The sequence below is a fragment of the Budorcas taxicolor genome, chromosome 13 (genome assembly GCF_023091745.1).
Source record: "Budorcas taxicolor isolate Tak-1 chromosome 13, Takin1.1, whole genome shotgun sequence".
In the NCBI taxonomy this organism is placed as follows: Eukaryota; Metazoa; Chordata; class Mammalia; order Artiodactyla; family Bovidae; genus Budorcas; species Budorcas taxicolor.
In genome coordinates this window covers 41,851,590-41,876,085 of record NC_068922.1, presented here as the reverse complement: position 1 = coordinate 41,876,085, position 24,496 = coordinate 41,851,590, and the positions used below count along the sequence as shown (strand labels likewise).

Genomic DNA, 24,496 nt, shown 5'->3' with positions numbered 1-24,496 from the left:
AGAAAGTTGTAAACTAGAATGAATGATTTTAGAGTTAGTATGGTGTAATTCTGTGTTTGACTGTGTTTCTGTGGACCATTTTCTGCTTCTCTTCCCTTCACCAGGTGAAGGAGTTTGACTCCATCTCCCGCCTGGACCAGTGGCTCACCACCATGCTGCTGCGCATCAAGAAATCCATCCAGGGGGACGGGGAGGGGGACGGAGACCTCAAGTGAGGCACAGTGTCCCTGCGGCATGCCGCCGATTACTTGTTCATTTTGCGTTAGGGCCAGTGATCATTGTGGGATGCCCATTCAACGGCTTCATTTCGTTGCACATGAGCCTGACGATGTGTGTGTGTGTGTGTTTAAGCCGCCGCGTGTGTCACCATGCTGTGGGCCGGTGGGCTGCTCTTAGGCATCTTGTGAGTGTGTGATGGGCTGCCTCCCGCTTGTCAGAGTCCCCAGTTTTCCAAGAACTGCTCCAGAATCTTCCTCCTTGGTATTTCAGTATGTGCAGAGCTTGTGTTTCATTTTGCCACGTTTTTATGTCCCTTTCCCTGGACTTGGTACCCAACCCAGTTGTTGTAATAGATGCTTTGCATGTTCTCTGTGAACCTGCACCTTGGTGGATTTTCTAAACGTGTTTGTTTAGTGTAGGATGGTGGTTCAGAATGCATTTATGGCTTTCCTCATTAGAATTATTTATCCTTTTTGTTATCTCGTGATTCTTTTGATGGTGCCAGTGACCCGTTTCCCTGCTCTTGTGTATTGTTCTGTAGCTGATGTGCACGTGAGAATTCAGGTCAGCCAGGCCTGCTGGCTGCTTGCACTGGGGATGAGGGAGCTTCCTGACACAGCCTGCTCGTGTGTGTGGCCGTGTGGAGGTGAACCTGAGCTCATAAGTGCACTGTGCGTGAGATCTAGGAGAGACAGGTGTCTTCCTTTCCTGGAGGGAGTGTCCACTTCTAGTTGGGGCAGGACCCTTGCTTCACCTTCACAGAAAGGTGTTTGAACTGGCATATCCCTTTCCTTTCATGTTCACACACTTTCCCACTTTGAGAGGGCACCCCGTGTGCCCCCTTGTGTACATCCTCACCAGAGCCGGGAGGTTATCTCAGTCGAAGCTTGTATGTTATTCATTTTCATTTTTAATTGTCTGTTACTCATTTTATCTGTTAATTGGACACGATGGGCTTGGTGGGCTGAGTACAGTACAGTTTACTGCACCATCAGGAAAGAGCCCCAGTGAGCTTCTGAGGGGACCTGTCCTTAGCTGATGGATTGTTTTATCTGGTGTATTTGAGTTCTATCCTATTGTTTTGACTTATATATGTGTGCTGTTGACCTATGAACTTAATCCCTGCCCTTGATGTTACGTGCTAATAACCTTGTGCTTTAGACGTGCTCGTTTCGTGAATCTCTTCTAAGTGATTTGTTTGATGTGCATTTATTGCTAGGTAATGGCAGTGTTGACAGATAAATGGGATTTCCTATGTCCTGTTAGATGTTAACTGGTATTTGAAAGGTGTTGAATTTTTGGATGGCCAGCAACTGGGATTCAAAGGTGCTATTGGGCAGAAATAGAGAGTGGGTCCAGGTTGAGGGCTGAGCTGGGAGGAAGGTTTGGGGATGGGGAACAAGTCCGACTAGGAGGGAGGAAGGAGGCAGAGAAGGCAGAAAGGAGGCTGAGAAGGACCAGCGGAGGCCTGATCGTGGAGCAGCCCTGTGGGCAGCTGTGAGGATTCGGTGGCTGTAGTTGTGGAGTCATCTATGTGGCCTGGGCTGGTGGAGAGGAGGGGCAGTGGTGGCTCTATCCCAGCCCACAGGGCAGTCGCAGTGGACCAGGAGACATGGGGTACTCTGACCTTGGACCCTGGTATCCAGTGAGGATTCCTTCTTTCCTTCAAAGGTCTGGGATCCTTAAAAGAAAGCTGGCTGTTGGTTATGGTCCATTTTGGAACAGAGCCTGCTTGGTACTTCTTCACTTTCTATCAGAACCTTTTAAGAAAAACACACTTAGAGAAGTGGGGTTTTGTTGCTCTACGTGATTCAGTGCCCAGCCTGTCAGAAGCACACGGGTGAGATGAGCGTGTGTCTGCTAGCTGCAGGCCTGCCTACCCAGGGGTCAGTAACCCTCCCTGCCAGTCATGCACTTTTGTTGCTGGTCTGGAAAGTCTGCTTCCACTTGTTAAGGAAACTTGTGGTCTGACCATGTAAAGGAAAAACTGAATGACGTTTTTGTTTATTAGCTTTTTATCCTGATCCCCTGACAGACCCCTGTCTGAAGATCTGTGGTTTTGAGAAATACTGTTGGCACCATTTTCAGTCCCTGGGATGGGAAGATACTCTGGAGAAAGGACAGCCACCTACTGCAGTATTCTGGCCTGGAGAATCCTATGGACTGTATCATCCACAGGGTCGAAGGGTTGGGACACTGAGCCACTCTCACTTTTATCACATCAGAGTTGGTATGTTGAACACTAGGACCAGTGCCTGAGTTAAGATGCTTTTGTTTTTAATATTTCACATGAAAAAGTAAAAAATAATTGTAATGGCTAGAACAGACCACTAGAACATAAAAGTGAGAAGAAAAACGTCTCAGGAACAGCTCCAGGCTTCCTCCCTAGAAACATTCCATCAGAGTGGGCAGTGCTGTGACTCATAGCGGTGACTTCCAGCATTTATAAATTGTTATTTATGAACAAAATATAATGACTATGTTACAGTCTTCATATTTTAGCAAGTCATGTTTAGTTCATTGTTAAGAGTTAAAATTTCTTATGGGAAAGCTTTGCTTTTTGTGGCAACATTTTTCTAGCTTGTGTGAACTTCTTTTTTACTGAATGATTTGGAAGCAGTGTCCTTGCACAGCCGTGACCGCGTGTGACAGTGCCCCTGTAACCACAGCGTGTGCGTTTCTTGTTTCCTCTGACACCATGTGTTTCAGATGCCCAGAGTCAACCCCCAGGGCTTCTGCGGGGGGCCTGGGTCTCTCTTCCCTGGGGCTGTCGGGGAGGGTGTATTATGAAAACTCACCCTGGATGATAAATCCACCTTCACAGAGTCTGTGTATTTTGTGTGAACCTGTACAGTAAATAAAGTCCCAGTTATGAGCAGCGTGGTGTGTCTTTCCTGGCTGGTTTGCACAGGTCAGGGCTGGCTTTTCATTCTGGAAGGTGTCCCCGGGCAGTGGGCATGGCTGTCCGGGCTCTGTGAAGACCCATCCTGTCTGTTGGTGCCACTGCTGGTCTGCCAAGGGCTCTGCAGTCTCCGCATTCCCATCCTTGCTGCTGCCAGGTCAGGGAGCTCTGACAAGGTTCAGGGAGGGGCGGCGCCTTGGTGGCAGAGGCCAGCATTCGGTCTGTCTTGGCGGAGCCACGTTGACTTGGTGCTCAGTGCCTCGGTCAGGTCCCTCAAAGATCATTCGAGGCAAACTCACAATGAATAGACTAACACGTGGTCCCATGTCGGAGCTCTGCCCCGTCGTTGATCCTCAAGGTAAGTTTCTCATTCAGATGCCTCTCTCAGAATCTTTGTTTCCTAACAGAAGCCCTTGTGGTGGGTTTGGCCAGCCTCAGGGAGGGTCCCATAGCCCCTTGCCAGTGGAGGGAAGTGGGCAGTTGCTAGGCATCAGCTGGGTCTGACTGATGTGCCACCTGGCCCTGTGCCTGGTACCTTCCTGCCTGCCTTGGTGCTTGTGAACAAATCGCCTTTCACCTTAAGCAACAGGAACACCATCAAGTTAAGGGGAAAGGGGACAGGCACTCTTTGGTCTCAAAAAATGTCCTTGCTGTGGCAAGGCACGTGACATGCCAGTTAGAGTTTAGATTATAACTCACACTCACATTGGTCAGTTTAGGTGACTGTCTTCAGTAAAACCACATATCTGTGAAGGTTATCTTTAAGAAAGGTCTTTCCTTACGACCTTGCCAAATTTATTTTCAAAGTCTGTACAACAAATTTTGGGTAAAAGCAGAGGCAGGGGAGCTCTGGAGTTTGGGCTGACTGCATCTTCCACACGAAGGCTAGAAGGTGCAAAATGGCCCCCTTGGGTAGCATGTCCAGAGCATCTGGGGCTGACACTGACCTGGCAACACAGCACCCACATGGGGAGAAACGGAGATGTCCCCAGATCCCTGAGACGCGCCTTCAGCAGTTTAGGAAGCAGCCCTCCCCTCCCTTCCGCTCCCCAGAAGCAGACAGACAAGTGACTGTAGACAGAGGAGGCTTTGTGGAGCAGACTCACCATGGCCGTGACGAGGCCAGGCCTGTGCACAGGGCCGGGCCGGTCACATCTCAGAACAAGTGCAGCAGACAGGGTTGGCGAGACTCTCCAAGGACCAGAAAATGCAAATACCTGTTTCAATCAGGAATCTGATTTCTACAGAACATGAATTCTAATCATGAAAATAAACAGCCTTGCAAAACTATTTTTACAAAACAAACATTTATTAACACATAAAACTTTTGTAGAATCTCTAAAACAAATTCAAGACAAAAATTAATTCCAGTAGGTAACAAAATAATCTATTATTTAAATTCCTTCTCGTTAAGATGACTTTATCCCATAAAACAGTTCATCAGTGGGCAGGTTCGTTCTGTTGAGAGGAAACGTGTGAAAATAACTTCTGTAAATACAAGAGGGTGTTGCTGTCACAGCAGGAGACGCGTGGGACTCAGTACCCCAGGAGCAGGCGTGTGGCCTGTCAGCCCCCCGGGGCACTGTCAGCGTTTCATGGGGAAGAAAGCATCTTGGGTCTTCCTCTGGTGTTTCGTGCACCTGTGTCTCCATCTTGGACTTAAACATACAGTACCTTTCTCTTAGAAAATGAGTGTTTTCACAGCAAGTTTAATAAATTAAAATTTAAGAAAAAGAGCGACTAGTGACAGAGGAATTCTTTGCTTTTGATCTGGGTCACCTGTGAGTCAAAGCACTGTGCACACGGTGAACCGCCCTTGCCAGTGGGTCAAGAACCAGGCTGGGGCGGGATGCAAATGCCACTTAGGCAAGAGTGGCCAGTGTGAGACAGGCACATTTAAGACAAGGCTGGCCATTCCATGGTCCACTGTTAAGGCTAATCAGAGAGGAAGGAGCGTGCAGAGGCGCTTGGTCCCTGCTGCCCAATCTGCTCATGCTCCCAGGGGAACGTGTGTCAGTGACTTGCCTGTGTCAGGCTCCTCACGCATTAATGAAAAACACTGGGTTTCTGAAAATCACAGAAATGAAGTCAAAAAAGTCTAGCAAAACTACCAATACTCTTGTGTTCTTAGATTTGCCACAACCACTGCATTGCTGCTTATGGATAAAATAACTACACTATGTTTCAAGTGTTCTCAGCCCCTGGCTTTTTTCACACCTCTTTGCGAAAACTACTCCACTGTTTTCTGCTAGTCTTTGGTAGGACAGCTTTTACCTAATTGGGTTTTTAGGAAGGAAACCTGATGGCCACATTTCACTTCAAGTCATTTTAATGACCAACTTCCTAGTTGCATGTGTGCTATGAGCAGCTACCTGGCAAGTGTTCGGTTTAGTGCCTACAAGCAGGGTGGGGGCCAAGTGCTGTCGTTCATCTCTTCAGCCCAGAGCATCTCTGATGGGCTTCAGTTTGACAGGAAAGAAACAGCTGAAAATAAATATGTGGTCCCAGTTTTCTTTCACCTTGGTAGAAAAATAGCTTTAAAGTATCAGAAACAAACCTACACAAAGCCTAAGGCAGCAAGCCGGTACACAGCTCCAGGAGCAGGGTTGGCACTCTGCCCCATGACTAAGCTGAGCAGTAACCGTGGCCTTGTGAGTGTCAGGGTTGCTGGGCATCAGGGCGCTGCCACCAGAAGTCAGTGAGGCGACGCTAACTGCCTTGTTTGCTGATGAAGTGTGGCTGAGGTCATGCGGGTCAGGATTTCTAAGGGAAAGCTTGAGAAGTGACTTGATAGCGACGTGCAAGTAGCAGTTCAGAAAACTGTGGAAGCCATCCTTGCCTGCTTCTTGGCCTGCAGTTCTTAGCCCCTGACGAAAGCTCACATCCAGCCCTCCCGTGCAAGTGCAGGCTGGAACCCTCCAGGCAGGTGACCCCGCTCCAGTCCACGTGGGTCAGAGAGCAGAGCTATGTGGGCCTGGCTCTGTCTGTGGTGTCAGCTCACTAAGCTCACTGATGGCAGTGGCCAGCAGCGTGTCCTGGGACCCCACAGGGCCGTCGGACTTGCAGGCTGGGTCTGCAGGGCTGTCCTCATGCATGGCAGGCATGCTGCCTTGGAGGGTGGCCAGGTTGTGAAAATGGCCATTTTCTGCAAAAGACAGCAATTTATCGGAGAGTTTGGACGGCGCGTACTCGTCATCAGGCTGCTCAGTCTTGTGGCCGTCGCCGTTCTTCGGGGAGCCGTCCACGATGACCAGGAAGGACTTCCATGGAGTCGTCTTATCATGGATCTGCGGAGCAAGCGCACAACAGCGGTCACCCACGTGTCCCTGCCCAGGGTCTACAGACCCCTGGTTCACAGCCACTTGTCACTGGGCCTGACAGCCTTCTCCACCCATCAGACCCGTCTTCACCGCGGTCCCCGTCAGAATGGACTCGGCCAGCACCAGGCCCCCCTCCCGGACGGAGGGCCCCAAGGCAGGAGGACGGGCACTCCGCCATCCAGGGCCGCGCAGCTGGAAGCAGCACCCCGGGGCCAGCCTGGCTCACCGAGGTGTGCCGCCGCAACGTGGACTTGTCGGTGAACGCCCGCCCGCACGCGTTACACATGAACGGCTTCTCCCCTGTGTGGATCCGGTGATGGCGCTGGAGGGCGTTGAGCTGCGTGAACTGCTTGCCGCACTGGTCACAGCAGTATGGCCGCTCCCCTGAGGGGAAGGGATGGAGGGAGGGGGAAGGGAGGGGAAGGGGCTGCCTATTGCTCTGTGGCGGCACAGTGGCACCCCCCGCCCCCCCACCCCCCGCCACAGCAGGGCCACAGGAGCACACGCCACCCCCCGCCCACCCCCGGCCACAAGGGGCCCCGGGGGCCGTGGCCTCACCCACAGCTGGTGCAGTGGCTGTGGGCAGCTCACCTACTTTCTAGTCACATCTGACCATGCACACGTGTGGTGTCCCAAAAAGACATGCACACCGTCACCCCTAGTTCTAATCTGAAGGTTTGAAAACGTTCACATGTCCACATCTGTGTACACATGTTCAGACCTTTCCAGTTTGTCAGAGAAACTAGAAACTCAGGAAAGTTTTAAATGCTATTAAGGCATATAATGTAAAGTTAAAATTCCAAATAATTTTTCAATAAAACCTTCAGGATGTTTTCTTGCACACTGACCTCCCATCTCTGGCGACATTCCAGCCATACCTGTGTGGACTTTGATATGCTGGTAAAGTGAATTCCGCTGAGCAAAAGTCCTGAAACAAACTTCACATTTAAAGGGTTTGGACCCAGTATGGATCCTATTGTGATGTTTTAAATACTCCTTGGAAGCAAAACTCTTGCCACACGTTTCACACATGAAAGGCCTCTCACCTACACAGAGAGAGGAAACAGGGAGTTAGATGTGACACAGGCGGGAGGACCAGGTTCACCCTCCGAAGTGCCCCGACAGGCTGCAGGCTACCCTCTCTTGTGAAAACTACTCAGAAACATCTACTCAGGTACAGTGCTTAGCTACCCAAAGTTGGTGGAATTGCCCACTGGAAATCCCCAGAAAGATTCCAGTAGATTAGGATGAAAGAGCACGTCCAGCCAGCTCACATTTTGGAAATGCAGTCATTCCCAAACAAGAACAGTCTGCTGGAAAAGTTGGACTTTTCCACAGGGCTGTGGTGGGTCTCTAGCAGAAGCCCTTCCGGAAGGGAGCGGAGTCTGTGGTGAACACACGTGGCTGCCCTGGAGCAGCGACCCCCGACCTGGGCAGGTGAGAACCAGGAGGGCGTCCACCCTCCATGCTGCGCAGTCTGCACCCCCGACTCCTCTGTTAGGTTTGCCCTGACTTCTCAAATGCCGAAACTGGCTTCAATGAAACCTGAACATATTAGCAAGTCCATCAAATGACCAGCTCTAACTGAATGCTTCAGTGTGATCTGACTCCCTCCTCCACTCTGATCAGACACCACTTCTGCTTTTTCAGTCTAGAAGTTCACATCATTAAGTGGCTCATCTGTCTCACCATCTGAACTTGAGGCTCACAGGACAGTGCAGAGAAGTAAACACTTTTAAATGCAGGCAGGAAAAAACTGGGCTTGTGTGATAAGCACAATACCCAACAGCTGGACTCCCCGGGGCTCTGACCCCAGGAGCACTGCGCAGAATCAGAATGGAGAGCTTAAACGTTCTCCCTTGCATGATGAAATTATACCACAAAATTTCTGACAACCCCATAATTCCACCACTTCAACACCTCATAACTCTTAAGTCTGCAGGTTTTCAGGAAAGCTGGGATTCACCATATGCTTCATTGTGAATCTCAAGTTGACAACCAAGCACAGGCATTTTTCGTAATTATTCAGAGACCTTAGGCCGAAAGGCTTGGTCCTGGGTGGGACGGGGTGGATTTACCCGATTATTGAACCACTTTCTTGGGGCTGGATGGTCCATTTGTTCCTGATGCTGTGTTATTAGAAACAGCAAGAATGGAGATAACAGCATATGGCTTTCCCCACATTCTGAGCAGTTTCTTTGAGAAAGATTCTTGGAAAGGGAACTTGGGGCTGAAACACCAGGCTACCTCTGGATGCCTCGGACACAGGACCAGCAGTACACAAAGGTCATGGCCATGGGCACATGGTACTGGAGGCAGTGGGCATATTTTATTCATTTACTTGTGCTCACTTCCTAGATGAGGAAGCAAATCCCGGCTTTAACCTGAACCCCAGGCAGACAGCAACATCTAAACTAATAAACTGCAGTTTCCCTCCTACAGGAAAGATATTCAATCACAGCAGCATATTTACCTGTGTGACACCTTTTATGATAAATCAGCATGTGGTTCTGAGTGAATCTTGCACCACATTCATCACAGACAAAAGGTTTTTCCCCCGTGTGAATTCTGAAACCATAAAAGAGTAATTCAGATTGTGTTCCAAAGCTCACTCTGCATCACCAAGCTCCTCCCTCACCTGCAGAAACCCTTTGCTCCACAAGCCCAAATGTGAAGGAATTAAAGGTAGTGAGGCCCAGGACTCTCAGCCCCAAGTCAGTCTCTGCCTGAGGCAAGATTGCCAAGTCCTGCCGGACACAGAGCCCCCCAAATAGGCCGTGTGGTTAGTGGTGCCCCACATGCAGGCAGAGGCCGAACCTCCACAGATTAAGACACTCAATAGCACCACATGGTATTTATAAAACTGCCTCATTAAGAACAGTCACCTAGACTGACAAAGAACCATGTGGTCAAAACCTTTACTGTCCTTTACTGTTAACACATGAAGCCAGCTGGTCCCCAGGGCACACATGTCAGCCCTGCATGTCGGGGCAAGAACGGAGTGACCATCACCACGTTTCCTGAGCCCTTCCTAAGCCAGGCTGGGGCAGGAAAAGGACAATGAACACACACCTACCACCCCCAGACTGGCCCAGGGTGAGGGCAGATCTCAGGGAGAGTGGAAAACTGCTTTGTCTGAATTTCAAGTATAAGTACTGAGCATCAGAAGGGAATTTATTTAAAAACTGAATGTCACCTACCTGTACTTCAGAATCAATACATGGAATCCCTAACTGTCCTAACCCTGGAGCTTATCAGACTGACAGGTGGCAGGCACTCTCCACACCCAGAGAAGTGTCCCTTGGCTAAAGTCTCCAGGGAGACCGTGCCACCCGACTGGTCTCAGGCCGGGGTCCCAAAGTAAGGCGGTCTGGGGTCTCTGGCCCGACTCAGCAGAGGTGATGGGGGGCTGTAAGGGGTGGAGAGGGGCCCCTGAGCCCCAACGGGAGGCTGGGGTCCCCATCAGCCCAGGCCCCACCCAGAGAGCGCCATCCCCGCATCTGTCTCCAGGGAGAACTCAGACAATGGAAGCAGCCCCCGACTTCGAGAAGAAGCAACGGAACAGTGACCCCTCCAGGGAGAGGGGACCACACCAGCCGCCCACGCCTCCACGCCCACCCCAGGCCTACCTCAGGTGGGTCTTGAGGGCTGAGGGCTGCGAGAAGGTGGCCGGGCACTCGGAGCAGCCGTAGGGCTTGTGGCCGGTGTGCGTGCGCTCGTGCAGCCGCAGCGCCGTCTTGGAGCTCAGGCCCTTGCCGCACTGCTGGCACTGGTGCCGCTCGCCGCCGCCCTCGTGCACCTGCACCACGTGCCGCTTCACGTCCTTCTTCCTCTTGAACTTCTTGCCGCACAGCTCGCACGGGAAGTGGCGCTCGCTGCTGTGAACGTGCCGCTGGTGGCCCTTCAGGTTGCAGCGGTTGGCAAAGGTCTGGCCGCAGGTGTCGCAGCGGTGCACCACCTCGGTGGCCATGCCGTGGTGGAGCCGCACGTGCTTCAGGAAGCTCTTCTCGTACAAGAAGGCCTTCTCACAGCGCGTACACTGGAAGTTGCTCCTCCGCCGACCCGGGCCCTCTTCTCCCTCCTCCTCCTCGTCCCCCTCCTCACCTCGCCCCACTTTGGGTGGCGCGGCCTCCGCCCCTGCCCCAGCCTCGCTGTCCTCGTCCTTCGTGATTGCTTCTTTCTCGGTTTCCAGGGCTTCTGGGCTGGGCTCCCGGGGGCCCCCGCAGCCCCCCATGTCCTGCTCAGCACTCTTCTGCTGCTCCCGGAGTCGGCGCGTGTACTTTTTTTTAGGGATTTCCACGAACACCTTCCTCCCCGCCAGCCGCCCACTGGCCCTTCTGAGCTTGGGGTAGGGGGGCTTAGCCACCTCTTTCCTCTTGTCTGGCTTCTCCCTGGACTTCCTCGGGGTCAGATCTGGCAACAGGCCATTGCTGATTCTCTCTGCTGGGGGATCCAAAGAACTGGCAACCCCATTGGCCAGAGGGCCATCAGGGGCCACCCCTGCCCAGGCCTCAGGGGCGAGAGCAGCCGTAACCTGGGTGCCGCTGCTCCCTTCTGCCTCCTGAGACTCTGAGAAATTCTGCAACTCCAAAAGTACCGACTCTAACATCTGCTTCTTCAGCTGAAAACAAGTTTCGGATAAGTCCAAACACTTCAGCTTTTCCGCCATTTCCAGCATGCGCTGTACCCGGTCTTCCTCGACCTGTACCTTGGCCGTGTAGACAAACTCAAGAAAGGAAGCAAAGTCGGCTACCTGCACTTCGTCTAAGTAGACGTTAGTCCTGGCACCATCCACAGTCTTCTCGTTAAGGAACACTTCCTTAAAAAACTTGCTGGTGGCTGCCAGCACTGCCTTGTGGGCCATGAATTCCTCCCGGACGCCCTGGTATTCCACGCTGACGGTCACGTCACACAGGTGACCCAGCAGGCGGAGCTGGTGCATCTCATGCAGGAGGTTGATTGGGGAGGACTTGGATTCTAGCAGGACCGCACCACTCTCCATGTTTCTTCTTCCCAGAAACACCTTTGAACACAAACCAAGAATTATTCATCCACAGCAACCTTCGAAGCAGAAGGAATAAGAACTGTGAGGATTATATATCAGTTCTTTAGAGGATATAAACTGATTAACGACCTAAAAAATCTAACTTTTCTCCCGTACACTTTCAAGTCACACATCACATCTTAGCATTTTTTCTGAAGTCCCAGTGTACCTCCAGAGACATTTGTATGAAAAAAGACTAAGGCTGCCCTAAAGATATTATTAATGAAGTATGTTAAAGCAACAATTTGCTTCTCGAGGTGATTGTTATTTGCCTGCAGACCCAGACCTTGTAAACAGAATTTAAAGCAACAATAAATAAACTGTGCTGCGTTGATCAGGAGGAGGAAATGGCAACTCACTCCAGTATTCTCGCCTGGGAAATCCCATGGACTGGGGAGCCTGGCCGGCTAGAGTCCCCGGGGTTGCAAGAGTCGGACACACGACTTAGCGACCAAAACACAAACGCTTTGATCTGGAAACCAGATAAAACACATGGCCACCACGGTTAGGAAAGCAAACCCTGTCTGACTTTGGAAACAACCGATTGAAGAAAATATCTACTTTCTACGAAGAAAACTTCCTGGAAAGTAGCGGACAATCCACGGCATCTCCACCCCCGGACGCCCGTCCTACTGCACTGGGGCGATCGGGGGCACAGCGCTGGGGTCCAGCTGCGCTACCTGGAGCAGGGCCCTCAGTCCCTCCGGCCACAGCGGCTCCTGGGCTGGAGGCTGGACAGGCCGCCGTTGGGGTGGCAGCCACGCCGGCCGCCCAGCAACCCCGGGGCAGCCTTCGCGGGGGCGCCCCCTGACACGGTCACGGAGCGGCCGGGTCTGACTTGCGCCTCCCCCAGAGCACACCGCCTTCCAGTCGGGCCCGTCCTCCCAGACCCGGCCTCCGTCCCCCCGGTGCGGTCGGGTCCCTAGGTCGGCCTCACCGGTCCCGGTCCAGCCCCTCAGCGCCCTCCGGACGCAGGGGCCGTGGCCGCCTCTCCCCTAGCCCGCCGCCCGCTGAACCGACCCCGACTCCTCGGCGGCTTCCCAGCCCGCGGGTGGCCACTGAGCGCGAGGCGGGGGCCAGGCCTGCCGCCCACCGCCCCGCTGGCCGCGTACCCGCCACCTCGCCGCCGCCGCAGACACGCTTCCGAGGACTAGGCCTGGGAACGGACAGACGGACAGACAGGCGGCCCGACGGACGGGGGGCGGGGCACGGGGGTGGGGTCTGCGAGGGCGACACCGATTGGCCGCGTCGGGCCCGGCCCCGCCCCCAGCTGGTAGAGGGGAGGGCCTGCGCAGGCACTGGAGGCGGCGGAAGCTGTTCGGAAAAGTTACGTGATCCGACGCACGCTGCCGCCGCACGCCCTGCCGGCTGCGCAGGATTGCGTCACCCGCCGCGAAGTAGGGTCTGCGCCTGCGCCAAACACTGAGCCGGCGGCTCTGAGCTTCTCGCGACGCGGTAGGGGGGCGGGGGCAGGGCCGAGAAAGTCACATGCCCCGTGGGGGAGACCCGCGCCTCACGCGCAGGTCCCTCCTCCCGGGCCCCAGCCGGGTGGGCGGACAGTAGGAGGGCGGGGCACCAGATGGGGCGGAGCGTCTGGTGGGTGGGGTCATATGGGCGGGGCGGTGGGAGGGGGCCAGGAGGGGCGTGGCGCAGGAATGGGGCGGGGCGGTGGGGAGGGGCTTGGCACTTGGAGGGGGCGGGGCGCCGTCACGTGCCGCAGAAATCTGTAGGTCTAGCCCAGCAGCACCGAGCGGAGTCGGGGCTGGTGCCGCTGTGGGCTGCAGGCGCGGCGCGCGGGCGGCCAGGAGGTGAGCCGGAGCCGCGTCTGCTCTGAGAGCCCGCGAGCTTCGCGCTCGGGCCACCGCTTCCCGGGGTGTGCGAGCCTTCGGCTGTCCGTAGGCGATCCCGGGGCCTGGGCCGACCCCCGCCCCATTCCGGAGGCTTCACGTCGCCGCTCCGAACCTCCCTTTGTCTTCATTTATCCCAGAGGCCCAACATATCCTGGGCCGACCTCTCATCCTGTGTCTTCTGGTTCAGTTTGCACAGTGTAGACAACGTCCAGAAACGAGGCAGATCCTCTGCACGGTCCTCGTCTAGAACAAGCCCTCTCTTACTGTCTCTGTACCCGTCTGGAAAACATCTGCCTGAAGCGGCTGGGACGTAGTGTGGACCCGGGTAGCAGGGCCCGGGTGCCAGGGTCCAGGCAAGGGCGCCTTAGGCAGCAGCCTCTTTTCTATGTAGTTAGGGCAGGAGGAATGGAAGCCATTGAAAATAACTATCATCCTTCAGTTTCCATGTTTAGGACTATAAGCGCTCAAGTCCATCACAGAGTGGGAGGCCTCGCCCTGATGATCACAGTGTCACTAGTGGAAGGAGCCCAGGACCAGGGAGACTGGACGCCGTGTGGCAGAAGACTGAGCTCGGCTTGCCATGGCCCGACACTTCCTCCACACGGGGCACATGTCACACGCCCTCCCTGCCCCCTGGCACTGTGCCCACCTGCCCTGCCTGGGTGCAGTCAGCGCAGAAGCCTGTGACCTTGGGGAAATGGGTCAGCCGCTATTCACAGTGAAGCCCAAACAAGATAAGCAGTTCCACCATCTGTTCCGCCCTACTTTCTAGCTTCTGATTTGTAGCTACCGTACAATCTCTGCTTTCTACTGCAGCTAAAAAAAACATGAGACTCTGCCGGTTCCCTCCCCTCCTCACACACTCGTGGGCTCTTCCTCCCTCCAGGTGCACTAGGAAGTGTATCCCACAGTTGTTCTTCTCAGGAGGATTTCCAGAAGTCATCCCAGTTTCTGGAGGTTGGCCTCAGGGTCAGGTGCATGCCCTGAGAGTTTAGTCTCTCTCCAGACTGGGAGTCTCTTCCCCTCCCTCACCAGGGGCCCTGACTTCCTCCTGCAAACAGATCTCCTCCCAGCAACTTCACCCAAACTGGTCTCAAGTCTCAGAATAATAACAACAGAGCGTGCTTCATGGTTACAGAAGGTGGGCCACTATTACACCATTCCCCCATTACTGATGTTAGTCACTACTCACAAAACTCTGAGGGGGTAATATTATTACACCCATTATATGAATGAGGAGACTGAGGCAGAGGGAGGTTGGCTAGCTTACCCAAGATCACACAGGGAGAACAAGACAGCTAGGACTGAACCTCCATAGCTTAGCTCTGTGCTGGTCACACGCCTCTGCCACTACAGAACAGAGCTGTCTCCTGTCAGATCAGGTAAACATCAAATGGGAACTAGGGAGGGTATGATTAAGTATCAGTAGCATCCTAGATGTTCCATGTCTTGTTTTGTGTGAATCCAAAAGTGAATACCGAGAAGTGTGGTTTCTAAGGTGCTGGGGGGACATGAAGGGGGGCTTCCCATTAAAGTCCAGCATTCCAGCCCTACTACCTGGCCACATCCCTACCATCTCTCACCTCTGTGCTCTCCTGGTATCGGTCTGCCAGTGACTGCTATGAATACTGGTGTACGAGAATCTGAGTCCGTGCTTTCATTTCTTTGGGGTATGTATCTAGAAGTAGAATTGCTAGACCGTATGGTAATTCTGTGTTTAACTTTTTGAGGAACCCCCAACTTATTTTCCATGACAACCACACCATTTTCCATTCCCACCAGCAGTGCATGGGGATTCCAACTTCACATGTTCATTGATGGATGAAAACAACTTTAAGCAAGGGATTTTTACACATACAGTGTATTCAGCGTGATGTTCTGTTTATCAAAACTCTCAACAGTTTCAAAAAATAGTCCTCCCTCTTCCAGATGTGTGCCCAAATAAAATGTTTTCAAGAAAAGTGTATATGCTAATGATAGGAGATAGGAAACATACGAACAAATAGCACCTTATTTGTGGAAAGAGTTCAGATTCCATTAAGCCATGTATGTTTTAAAAATACATATATCCTCTTATCATGAGCACCACATTTGGATAAACTTAATCTGGCCACGCACATTTTGAAATCAACTTTGCTTCAACACAAGATGTCAAACAGACGACGCACCACTTCTTATAGGACAATTTCATATAAAATGTAACATCACTGCAATCTTACTTTGTCATTAACAAAGAGCCTAAGTGTTTAAAAGAGCATATTAAGTATTTAGAATTGTTAAAAGTCCAAGTAGACACAAAACCAGGATATGTGGAAAAAGCAGCCAAAATTCTGTGTTCTACCCAAGTTGGTTAGTGTTCAGTGCTGAAAGGACTTCTTTATTCAGGGTCATAATAGCTTTAATGATTAAAGTGAAGAAACTGGATGTGATTATTATAAGTTTTATATTCAGTTTCCTTTAGAAATGCTACCTGATCAGGTTCCAAGGTAGAAATTACAGCAGGCTATTCAAAGAAGCTTTAGAAAATGAAGAAACACCAACAGCCTAATACAAAACAAAGAATACAAATGGACAACTCACATACATGTACGCATGGCAGAGACATCACTATAAAAAGCAATGATAATGAATAGGACAAAGTTTAACCCGAAGTCAAACACAATCTGTGATGCAGCAAATGTTTGCATGGGAAATGCAGTCTCAGGGGAATAGATATTTATCTCCATGTAACCCCCTGTAGTCATTCTGAGGAAGTGGAGTGAACAACTTTCAGGTAATTATTATGTTAGTAAAAATTTGGAAACAACCTACTTGCCCAAAAGGAGACAACTGAATATACCCATGCATTGGTTTATTATGCAGTCATTAAAACAACGTTTTAAAAAGTGTTTAATGGAACTCGTCGTAATAATTCCATGATGTATATGTTTATCAAATCATCATGTACACTTTAAAGACAATTTGTCAATTATACTTGAAGCTGGAAAAATGTTTGCGGAAACCTTCACTATACTGAAATGAATAAAGGAGGTATGCTGTTGTACCCAGGAAATGATCTGATTTAAAAGCGAATCTTTGGAACCAGACCGTAAGCAGCTCCCCGCATCAAATTCTAAACTGCCCAGGGAGGGTAGCCGGAGCTGCCCGCCCCGCCCACCGGAGGCCGCCCGCTCCGCCCACCGGGCGCTGACGAAGGGCGGGGCTGGAGCCTCGGTTTCCATTGGGTCCTCGGACGTCGCCGGTGATGCTGTTGGCCTCCCTGCGTGCGCCGGGATGCGCGGCTTAGTGGCCGTTGAATGGGCGGAGGCGGATCGAGCGTCCATGCCTGGGGCTCGTGGCCTCGCGGTTTGGGTTCAGGGTGGGGGCCCGGCCCTGGGGCCGGGCAGGGGTTTTCTAGCGCTGTCCGGCTGTACGATCCGGTTCAAGTGGGCCAGCCCAAGCCGTATTGGGTCAGCTGGGGCTGTATCAATGAGATCAGGCACGTCTTTACCTGCCTTAAATTTGGGCAGCGTTTCCAGACTTTAACTTCTCACAGGGCCAGGTGGTGATCTTTAATAAAACACGCCCCCCCTCCTTTTTTTTTTCTTTTCCCCGAGGACCCAGGATGTTTCAAAGCGGTATCTACTTGGATACTTCACTGGTAGGGTCAGGCTCAGGTCGGGACGCTCTGGGGCGGGAAGCCACTCTTCGAGGTGTCCGCAACTTGAATGCCCCTATTTCTTGCTGTGAAAACAGCCTTGATTATTAAATGAAATTTTAATTTAAAAAAACATGATGCGCACACTATGAATATCTACGAGGACATTCGGCATCAAGTGCCTTGTCTCCGCCTTAAAACTCTAGAACCCAGTTCCTAAGGACAGCCGTACTTAACGTTTTTGCCAGTCCTTCTAGTGGTCCGTGCATATAGGGCAAGCCTATATGGAATCTTTTTTTTTAAACACAAAGCGAGTTTCCTCATTTGTAAAACGGGGCTGAAAATTGTGCAAAGTATCTTGAGCTGTTCTTGGGATGTTGTTCTTCCTGCCTGTAACAACTGTTAATACTCTACCAAGTATTTGAACTTCAGAGACTCTCAAAGATTTTTCATATTTGTATCACAGACAGGTCTGCCTCTTCAAGCCCCCTTCAGAGGGGCTGTGAGCCCCTGCTACACTGAAGTGCGGGCCTGCGTGCTAGCTGCACTAGCGAAGACCCACAGAGCAAGTGATGTCTGACCTAGCTCTCAGTGGTCAGAGAGCAGCTGATGTCCTTCAGTGGGGCACCCTGATGACATGTGGCACTCACTTGTAGATGAGACAGTTCTGCATTCACCTAAAGCCCCTCAAAGCCTCGAGGATTAGAAGGCTCTGTGTCTGGACCCTCCCTCAGCAAGTTGGTGCACCTCTAGTCTCCTGAACCAACCTCCGTCATCAGAGTTTCTGTCATGAGCCTTTGGAGGGGAGCATTCTGTAAGAGGAGTTGGCTATCTCTGAACCTGGATCTTTTTTTTCTTGGGGCACTGGAGTGGTTTTTCTGAGGCCTCAGCACTGCTTAGTTCATGTGTGCTAAGTTGCTTCAGTCGTGTCTGACTCTTTGCGACCCTACGGGTTGTAGCCCTCCAGGCTCCTCTTCCATGGGATTCTCCAGGCAAGAATACTGGAGTGGGTTGTCATGCCCTCCTCCAGGGAATCTTCCCAACCCAGGAATCAAACTGCCTTTCTTACATCTCCTGCATTGGCAGGTGGGTTCTTTACCACTAGCACCACCTGGGGAGCCCAAGACTGCTTAGATCTGGACTTAGAAAACAGACCTCCTGCAGTGGGGGGTTCTTGCTCCCCTAGCAACTCTGAGCCCTGAGGACCCTGTCCAGTCTCTGCTTGGCTTCTCCCAGAGGCCCAGTGATCCGGCACCTGAGACACCACCCCCCACCCCTGCACCGACCCCACCAGCCCCACACACACACACCAGGCTGTGTTCAGGCCTGCATCTCAGCCTGGGGCACTGACCAGGGCTTGCCCTTTAGTACAGGCTGCCACTGCCCCCCACCCTCTGTACAACAGCCACCATCCAGCCTCCTGCCCTGTCCCTCTGTCCTGCCAGCTCCCAGTCCAGTCCCCAAGGTCAGGCCCCTTTTCCTCTATCAGAGGGGAGTGAGATCCTTCCTGACATGGCAGCAATGCCCACCTTGCCTAGCCATCCCTGGTGGACGCCACAGCCCAGGGCTAGAGGTCCCTACCATCTGTGCAGCCTACACAAGTCCCCCATTCCTAATCCTAACCCACACCCCCGAGCCTGACCTTTGATCACAGATTTACCTGGGGAAGGCACATGTCCACAAAAGCTCATCTATTAATCAAAGGATGATGGAAACGGCTCATTTTTTCTTTACTTTGGAGAAATGGGGTGAGTTGGTCCTCAGGGTCAGTAAAACCAGCATCTAATTCTGATGCCCCCAGCCCCACCTCAGTACTTCTTCCTCTTAAAAGCAGTTCTCCTCTTTGCAAGGGAGTAGTCAATGGAGCTTCCTTGTTTACAAGCAGTTATTAGCTAACTCCAGGTATCTTACCTGTTTTCATCCATGTAACTCCCAGCACAGGTGCGAAGTCCCAGTTGTGGGTCCAGCCACCTAGTCAGGGGGTTCTCTAAAGTGTTTTAATAGACAGCTAGGGGGCTTTTGTAAAATGCCAAAAACGCTCAGGCCCACCCTCTGAGATTCAGTAGTTCGACCAGGATGTGCGCCTGGTGATTTTCGAAGAGTCCCAAGGATGTCCTCTGTGTGTGCGGCAGCCCTGGATCTCAGTCTTTGCAGTGCCTTCTGCTGGCCTTGCAGCTTTAACCCTCCTTCTCCTGGGCCCCTCTCCCCAGTATCGCCCAAACACATCCAGCAAGGGGAAAAGAAGCAACATTTTATTCATCAAAATTTCCAGAACCAGAGTCTCTCCTGGGCAAATAGAAAAATAGAGAATTTTACTACTTCAGAAAGGCAACTGTGACAAACAAGTGTATGCCCAGACAGGGGCCCCTCAGACTTGAGCGAGCCCAGGGTTCAGGCTGGGGGTGTCCCACCACCCCACTAGCAGGCCCAGTCCTGGAACCGGAAGCAGTCGCTGGCAATCTTCCACACTGTGTTGCTGGGTGAGGCCTGGGCCGTCAGGATGAAGTTCTGGTTGAAGTCTCGCTGTTTGTTGCCCTCAAACTTCACTGTCCCACAGATCACGACAAGGACGGTGGTCTGGCTCGGGGTGGCTTCGTCATGGACAGGCTGGCAGTCTACCACGTTGATCTGGAACTCACTGGAAGGCAGCATCTCAAAAAACTCACTCAGGGACTCTTGCCCGGAGACAGCGTTGCCGTTCCACACCAGGGTGGCTGTGCCCATGTACAAGCGGGACAGCAGCCGCCGCCGCTTGTCCATGGTGCTGTAGTACACATTCACGAACTCCTCAGCTGCGCGGCATGCCTGGTCCACATAGGTCTTGAAGTCCACGGACGCCATCACTGGCCCCGCCAAGGGAGGCCTTGGCCCAGGTGCCTCCTGTACCCGAGGGGGCGGAAGGTGGAAGAGACCTTGTGTGAATGCTGATGACCGTCACGCCCCACAAAGGACCAGTCCTCCGACTGAGGCGAAATTCTGGGCGCCCCCTGCTGCCGACGCCTGGTCTGGCTGGGCCCCCGTTTGCTCATTTGAGACAGGAACATCCCTACCTGTGCATGACTATGACTGCAGTGCAGGATGAAGGGAAGCAGGGGACACCGCACACTCAGTTAAAAAGCCTGAGACCCATAGCCAGCAATGACAGCTTATTACTATGAATTTTAACAATGAATTTCTTAACAACTGACTGTGGGAGGCTGCTTTTTCCTGGAAGCATGGAACAGCTGTGACTGCCCTCGTGTGTCTGGTGCAGACACGACACTCTGGAGAAGTGAACAGTGGCCCAACGAAGGCTGATCCATCTATCATGAGCTCACCTACTGCGCTGGGAAGGTGAAGAAAAGGCAGGTTCCCTAAGAGGGCAAGAGAACAAATGTCGTTGAGGACAGGACAGGACCAATACTGGTGGCTACAGTTCTCACTATGGGCTCTATTTAAGGAGCAAGGCTGGAGCTGATTGGAATGAGTGACGACTCAAGAGCTCCAGGGAGCACAGGGGAGTCCCGTGAGCCAAGAAAGGACAGGCCAGACAGAAGAAATTCTGTGGGGTGAGGGGGTGGTGACAGCAAGGAAGAATTTTAGCTGTAGCCAAAATGAAACATTTCCTTAAAAAAAAAAAAAAGTCCAAAAGCATAAGGAAAAATTATTTGCTTTTTCTCCCAGGGTATACAATAACTATTGTAGTTGTATTCTTTTTTGCCTGATTAACATATTTCACTACACAAAAATCCAACAGAAGACAACATTACTAAAATATTGGATGCATTTAGATTTACAAACTTAAATACTGAGTATTTTTTTTATTTCAACGTTGTGCATGCATGCTCAGTAGTGTTCCTTTGACTCTTTGCGACCCCATGGACTGTAGCCCGCCAGGCTCCTCTGTCCATGGGATTCTCCAGGCAAGAATACTGGAGTGGGTTGCCATTTCCTTCTCTAGGGGATCGTCCTGACCCAGGGATGGAACCCGCCTCTCTTATTTCCTGCACTGCAGGCGGATTCTTTATGGGGATGAGACATGGGGAGAGTTTAACTTTAAAAAAAAAAAAAATCAGCTTTTGAAAGAGAGAAAAGATCCCACGCAAGGTTAGGAGGGAGTCAGGGAGAGGAAGGTGGAGGAGGCCAGAGCCTCCAGGAGAGAACTGGCCAGGGGGAGGAGCGGGTAGGCGGGGAGAGCTCCGGCCTTGAAAAGAGCGCTGAGGGCCAGGCACCCACGCGGGTCCTGCCACCCCCTCGGGGCGGGGGTGGGGCCTCAAGTCCAGCCGCGCAAACACTCACTCCAAACTATACTTCCCAGCGCTTTATATAAACCCCGTCCTTCAATAGTCACCGCAAACTGATGAGGCGTTATGGTAACAACTTCGCAACGAGGGAAACCCAGGTGTGGACTAGGTCGAGGGTGGACACGGCCCTGATCTGTCCTCTACTAGAATACGCTGCCTGCCGGGACGGCGCGGTTGTCTCACCGGCTCCTGCCTCTCTGGGTCCAGTCTGGGGGCGCAGGGTTCCAGGATGGCCAGTTTGTAACCTCCCCCTCCGGGCCCGTTGCCCTCGCTGGACACCACCCCCTGCACCCAGCCGAGTCCCCATCTGCTGGCGTCCACGCCGATCACCGGCATCTCGGGCCTTCGCAGCTCAACCAGCTGCCCGCCCGGGGGTCCTTAGGGAGCGGTCGTTTCTGCGGGGCTGCAACCGCCCCAGACTCGCGGCGAGACCAAGTGGCATCCTCGCCACGCGGGGGCCACTGACCGGGGCGGGGCACCTTCTACGTACGCGGGGGTCATCTACCAGACCGGGGAGCGCAGACCTGCGCAGGGGCACCTACCTGCACGGGAGTGACCGCCCTGCTCAGTGCGGGAGATGACCGGGTTAGCGAGGGGCTCAGTTGGGCGGGCAGGTGCGGGGGAAATCACCGCACGGGTCGGCGTGGGCGGCTCCGTTCACGCGGCTACGCGGAGCCCCCCGTGACCGTAGGCCAGGCCAGCCGAGGCTCCGCGGTCCTCTGCAGCCTGCCCAAGCGGGCCCGGGAAGAGCCGCCTCCGCCTCACCACTACCTCCCAGGACCTGCCGGGTCCAGCCAGCGCCTCTGCGGGTTCCCGCGCGCGCGGCCAGCCAGCAACGCGCAGACTCGAGCGCCCGGCCCCTTCCCGCCCCGTGACGGACAGCCGTTTCAGCCAGTGGGGCGGCCGACCGTAAGGCTAGCCCCGCCTAAGTGTGGCACGGGTAGGGCAGCTTCCGGGAGAGGCACGTTCCCAGAAGACCGCTCGCTCGAGTCTTCATTGGTCTATAGACGCAGGACCGAGGTTAGGTGCGGCCTCTGATTGGACGAAGCCTCACAGATCCCCTGCTCTGGGGCGGGGTTGGGCGGGGGCTCTGGGGCCGTCTCGCGTCTGCGCTGAAACCTCCAGGCAGGGGTTAACTGACGCTGCCGCCTGTTCTGGGTGTGTTCCCCTTGGCAATGCCAGGGCGGTTCTTTGCCTGCTTTCCTGAGGGAACGCTTGCTGTCAGAGTTCAGGGCCAGTTTAGAAAGTGGATGGGCTCTTCAATATAGGCTACCGCCCCCGCCATGAAAAATGTGGTTTATAAACAAATATATTGCAGGTTGAGTAGAACGTTTGAATTGAACTAGCGTCTTTGGAACCGTATGCACAAGACAATGTCTTTACAAAGCCCAATCCAGTGAAATGGGAATTTAATCTACAAAACTCCGAATCCCAGCATCACTAGCATGAAAACGAGAGTTGACCTCCTGCATGCCCACTGGGTTGGATGTCGCTTTTAAGTTTCCGTATGTTTCCCATGTAAACCCGTTTCATTTCATTCTCATAACTTCAGGAAGGCATCATTATTTCTGATATAGACTAGGAGGTCGAGAGACAGAAATTAAGTGACAGTCTGGAGTCACAGAGCCTCTTCAGTCCTAGAAACATAGAAACACTGGTCGGGAGGATATTTAACCAGCCCTAGGTTCTGATGAAAACAAGAATTTAACCCTGAGAGGCAGCCCAGCCAGCAACAGGAAGATGGGAGGTCCGGAACTTTCAGATTAGTCTCTGCCATCTAAACTGCCTGATCCACAGCAAGGGGTCGGTAAATACTATTCGAATGAGCAGACAGGGTTCAAATCATTGCTCCACAACATTATAGTAGGCTTCCAAGCAAGCCTGTTTTATACTTTCTGGTGCTGCTTGAGTTTAGAAAGTTAGACACACTGCTGGCTCTAAGGCAGCAATTCTAGGGTGGTGGGCTGCCTAATTAGGGCCGCTGAACCTAGAGAAGGAGTTTGCCAGGGGATTTTGGAAAAGATGCTATTTCTCTTTTTCCTTCTGGACATGCGATGTGTGGTGGTGCTGCTCCAGCCATCTTGCTCTGCTGAGGTGGGCACCCTTGTACCATGAGGCAGACAGGAAAGAGGGGGAGAAAGCAGACTTTGATGACTGTTGGGAACCAAATCAACCCTGAAGTTTAGACTTTCTAGTTTCAAGAGTCAGTAAATTCCCTTTATTATCAGTACTGCTAAAAATTGGGCATAAACAATCACAGTGTTAGTTGTTCAGCCGTGTCTTACTCTTTGCAACCCCATGGACTGTAGCCCACCAGGTTCCTCTGTCCATGGAATTCTTCAGGCAAGAATACTGGAGTGGGCGATTTTCCCAACCCAGGGATCAAATCTGGGTATCCTGCATTGCAGGTGAATTCTTCAGCAACTAAGCTATCAGAGAAGCCTATAAACAAACCTACTTGTAAGTTAATTAGTGTGGCTTCCTGCACTAGCAGAGTGATTCTGCAAGTAAGTTAACCTTCTTGAGGTTCAGTGCCTCATGTGTAGAAGAGGGACAGTAATGCCCTCATTTCCTTGGGTCAGGAGTGACTGGAAGAGGGTGTCGTCAGTGCTTAGCCCAGGGCCAGGCACAAAGCAAGCATCCAGGAATCATTGGTGTGCTTTGACATTTTGCATTGACAACAGCTTCCTTATTTGCCAATGATCCTTCCAACAAGGAAGGCTTTTAAACTTGGAACAAGTGTACCAGCAAATTGGTGGGATTTGTCACCAAACCACATGGGTGCCTTCTGGAAGATGATCCTGGCTTGAGCAGCCATGGCGCCAGTGGCCTATTTGCCTCATGGAGCCTGTCCAGGGAGGAAGGACGCAGCTGGTCAGACGTGCTAAGCTGCTGGCATCTCTGAAGACAGGCTGGTATCCTTGGGTCTCTAAACCTGGTACCAAGCTTCTCCCCTTATTGGCATGGTTCTCTGCTGCAGTATCTGATGGCGTTTGCTTGATAAGGCTGCGTGACTTGGAGCTGATCTCCTGGTGGTCCATGACGCTTTGGGCAGTTGTGCCTGCAAAACAGGATGACCAGCACCATCATGTGCTGTTCTCTCCCTGCTACTGCCACCCCCCCCCCTCACCCCCCCCCCACTAGAGGAACTATTAAAAATTGAGCATAAACAAACATAATGTTAGTTGTTCAGTCATGTCTCACTCTTTGCGACCCCATGGACTGTAGCCCACTAGGATCC

The 24,496-nt window shown here is 52.5% G+C and overlaps 3 protein-coding genes across 4 annotated transcripts in view; 1 reads left to right on the top strand and 2 right to left on the bottom strand.

Moving 5' to 3' along the window:
* NAPB (NSF attachment protein beta) overlaps positions 1 to 3,059 on the top strand; it is a 35,580-nt gene extending 32,521 nt beyond the window's left edge. Inside the window, exon 11 of the mRNA XM_052650722.1 lies at positions 105 to 3,059. Within this exon, the coding sequence (XP_052506682.1) occupies positions 105 to 215 (111 nt within the window). The 3' untranslated portion in view covers positions 216 to 3,059. The remainder of the gene's footprint in view (positions 1 to 104) is intronic.
* Positions 3,060 to 4,505: 1,446 nt separating this feature from the next.
* Positions 4,506 to 12,637, bottom strand: GZF1 (GDNF inducible zinc finger protein 1). Of its 2 annotated transcripts, XM_052650913.1 has the most exons (7): positions 12,598 to 12,627; positions 11,845 to 11,957; positions 10,071 to 11,464; positions 8,915 to 9,009; positions 7,320 to 7,487; positions 6,668 to 6,825; positions 4,506 to 6,408 (listed from the first exon to the last, which is right to left on the bottom strand). In XM_052650913.1, the coding sequence occupies exons 3-7, from the start codon at positions 11,441 to 11,443 to the stop codon at positions 6,073 to 6,075; spliced, it is 2,130 nt and encodes a 709-aa protein (XP_052506873.1). In that variant the 5' UTR covers positions 11,444 to 11,464; positions 11,845 to 11,957; positions 12,598 to 12,627; the 3' UTR covers positions 4,506 to 6,072. The 2 variants fall into 2 exon arrangements, with proteins under 2 accessions (XP_052506873.1, XP_052506874.1); XM_052650914.1 differs by lacking the exon at positions 11,845 to 11,957 and having other exon boundaries at positions 12,598 to 12,637.
* Positions 12,638 to 19,202: 6,565 nt separating this feature from the next.
* On the bottom strand, positions 19,203 to 22,064 carry NXT1 (nuclear transport factor 2 like export factor 1). The gene is made up of 2 exons (XM_052651078.1): positions 21,798 to 22,064; positions 19,203 to 19,852 (listed from the first exon to the last, which is right to left on the bottom strand). Exon 2 carries the CDS (start codon positions 19,811 to 19,813, stop codon positions 19,391 to 19,393), a length of 423 nt encoding a protein of 140 aa, XP_052507038.1. The 5' UTR covers positions 19,814 to 19,852; positions 21,798 to 22,064; the 3' UTR covers positions 19,203 to 19,390.
* Positions 22,065 to 24,496: the final 2,432 nt, after the last annotated feature.

Excerpts from the sequence above, each read along its gene's own strand:
- NXT1 (XM_052651078.1), bottom strand. The coding sequence starts at position 19,813 with ATGGCGTCCGTGGACTTCAAGACCTATGTGGACCAGGCATGCCGCGCA.
- GZF1 (XM_052650914.1), bottom strand. The coding sequence starts at position 11,443 with ATGGAGAGTGGTGCGGTCCTGCTAGAATCCAAGTCCTCCCCAATCAAC. Across the intron at positions 7,488-8,914 it reads TCATAAAAGGTGTCACACAG|GTGAGAGGCCTTTCATGTGT; the intron begins GTAAATATGCTG and ends CTCTCTGTGTAG. Across the intron at positions 6,409-6,667 it reads CGTTGCGGCGGCACACCTCG|ATCCATGATAAGACGACTCC; the intron begins GTGAGCCAGGCT and ends CTTGCTCCGCAG.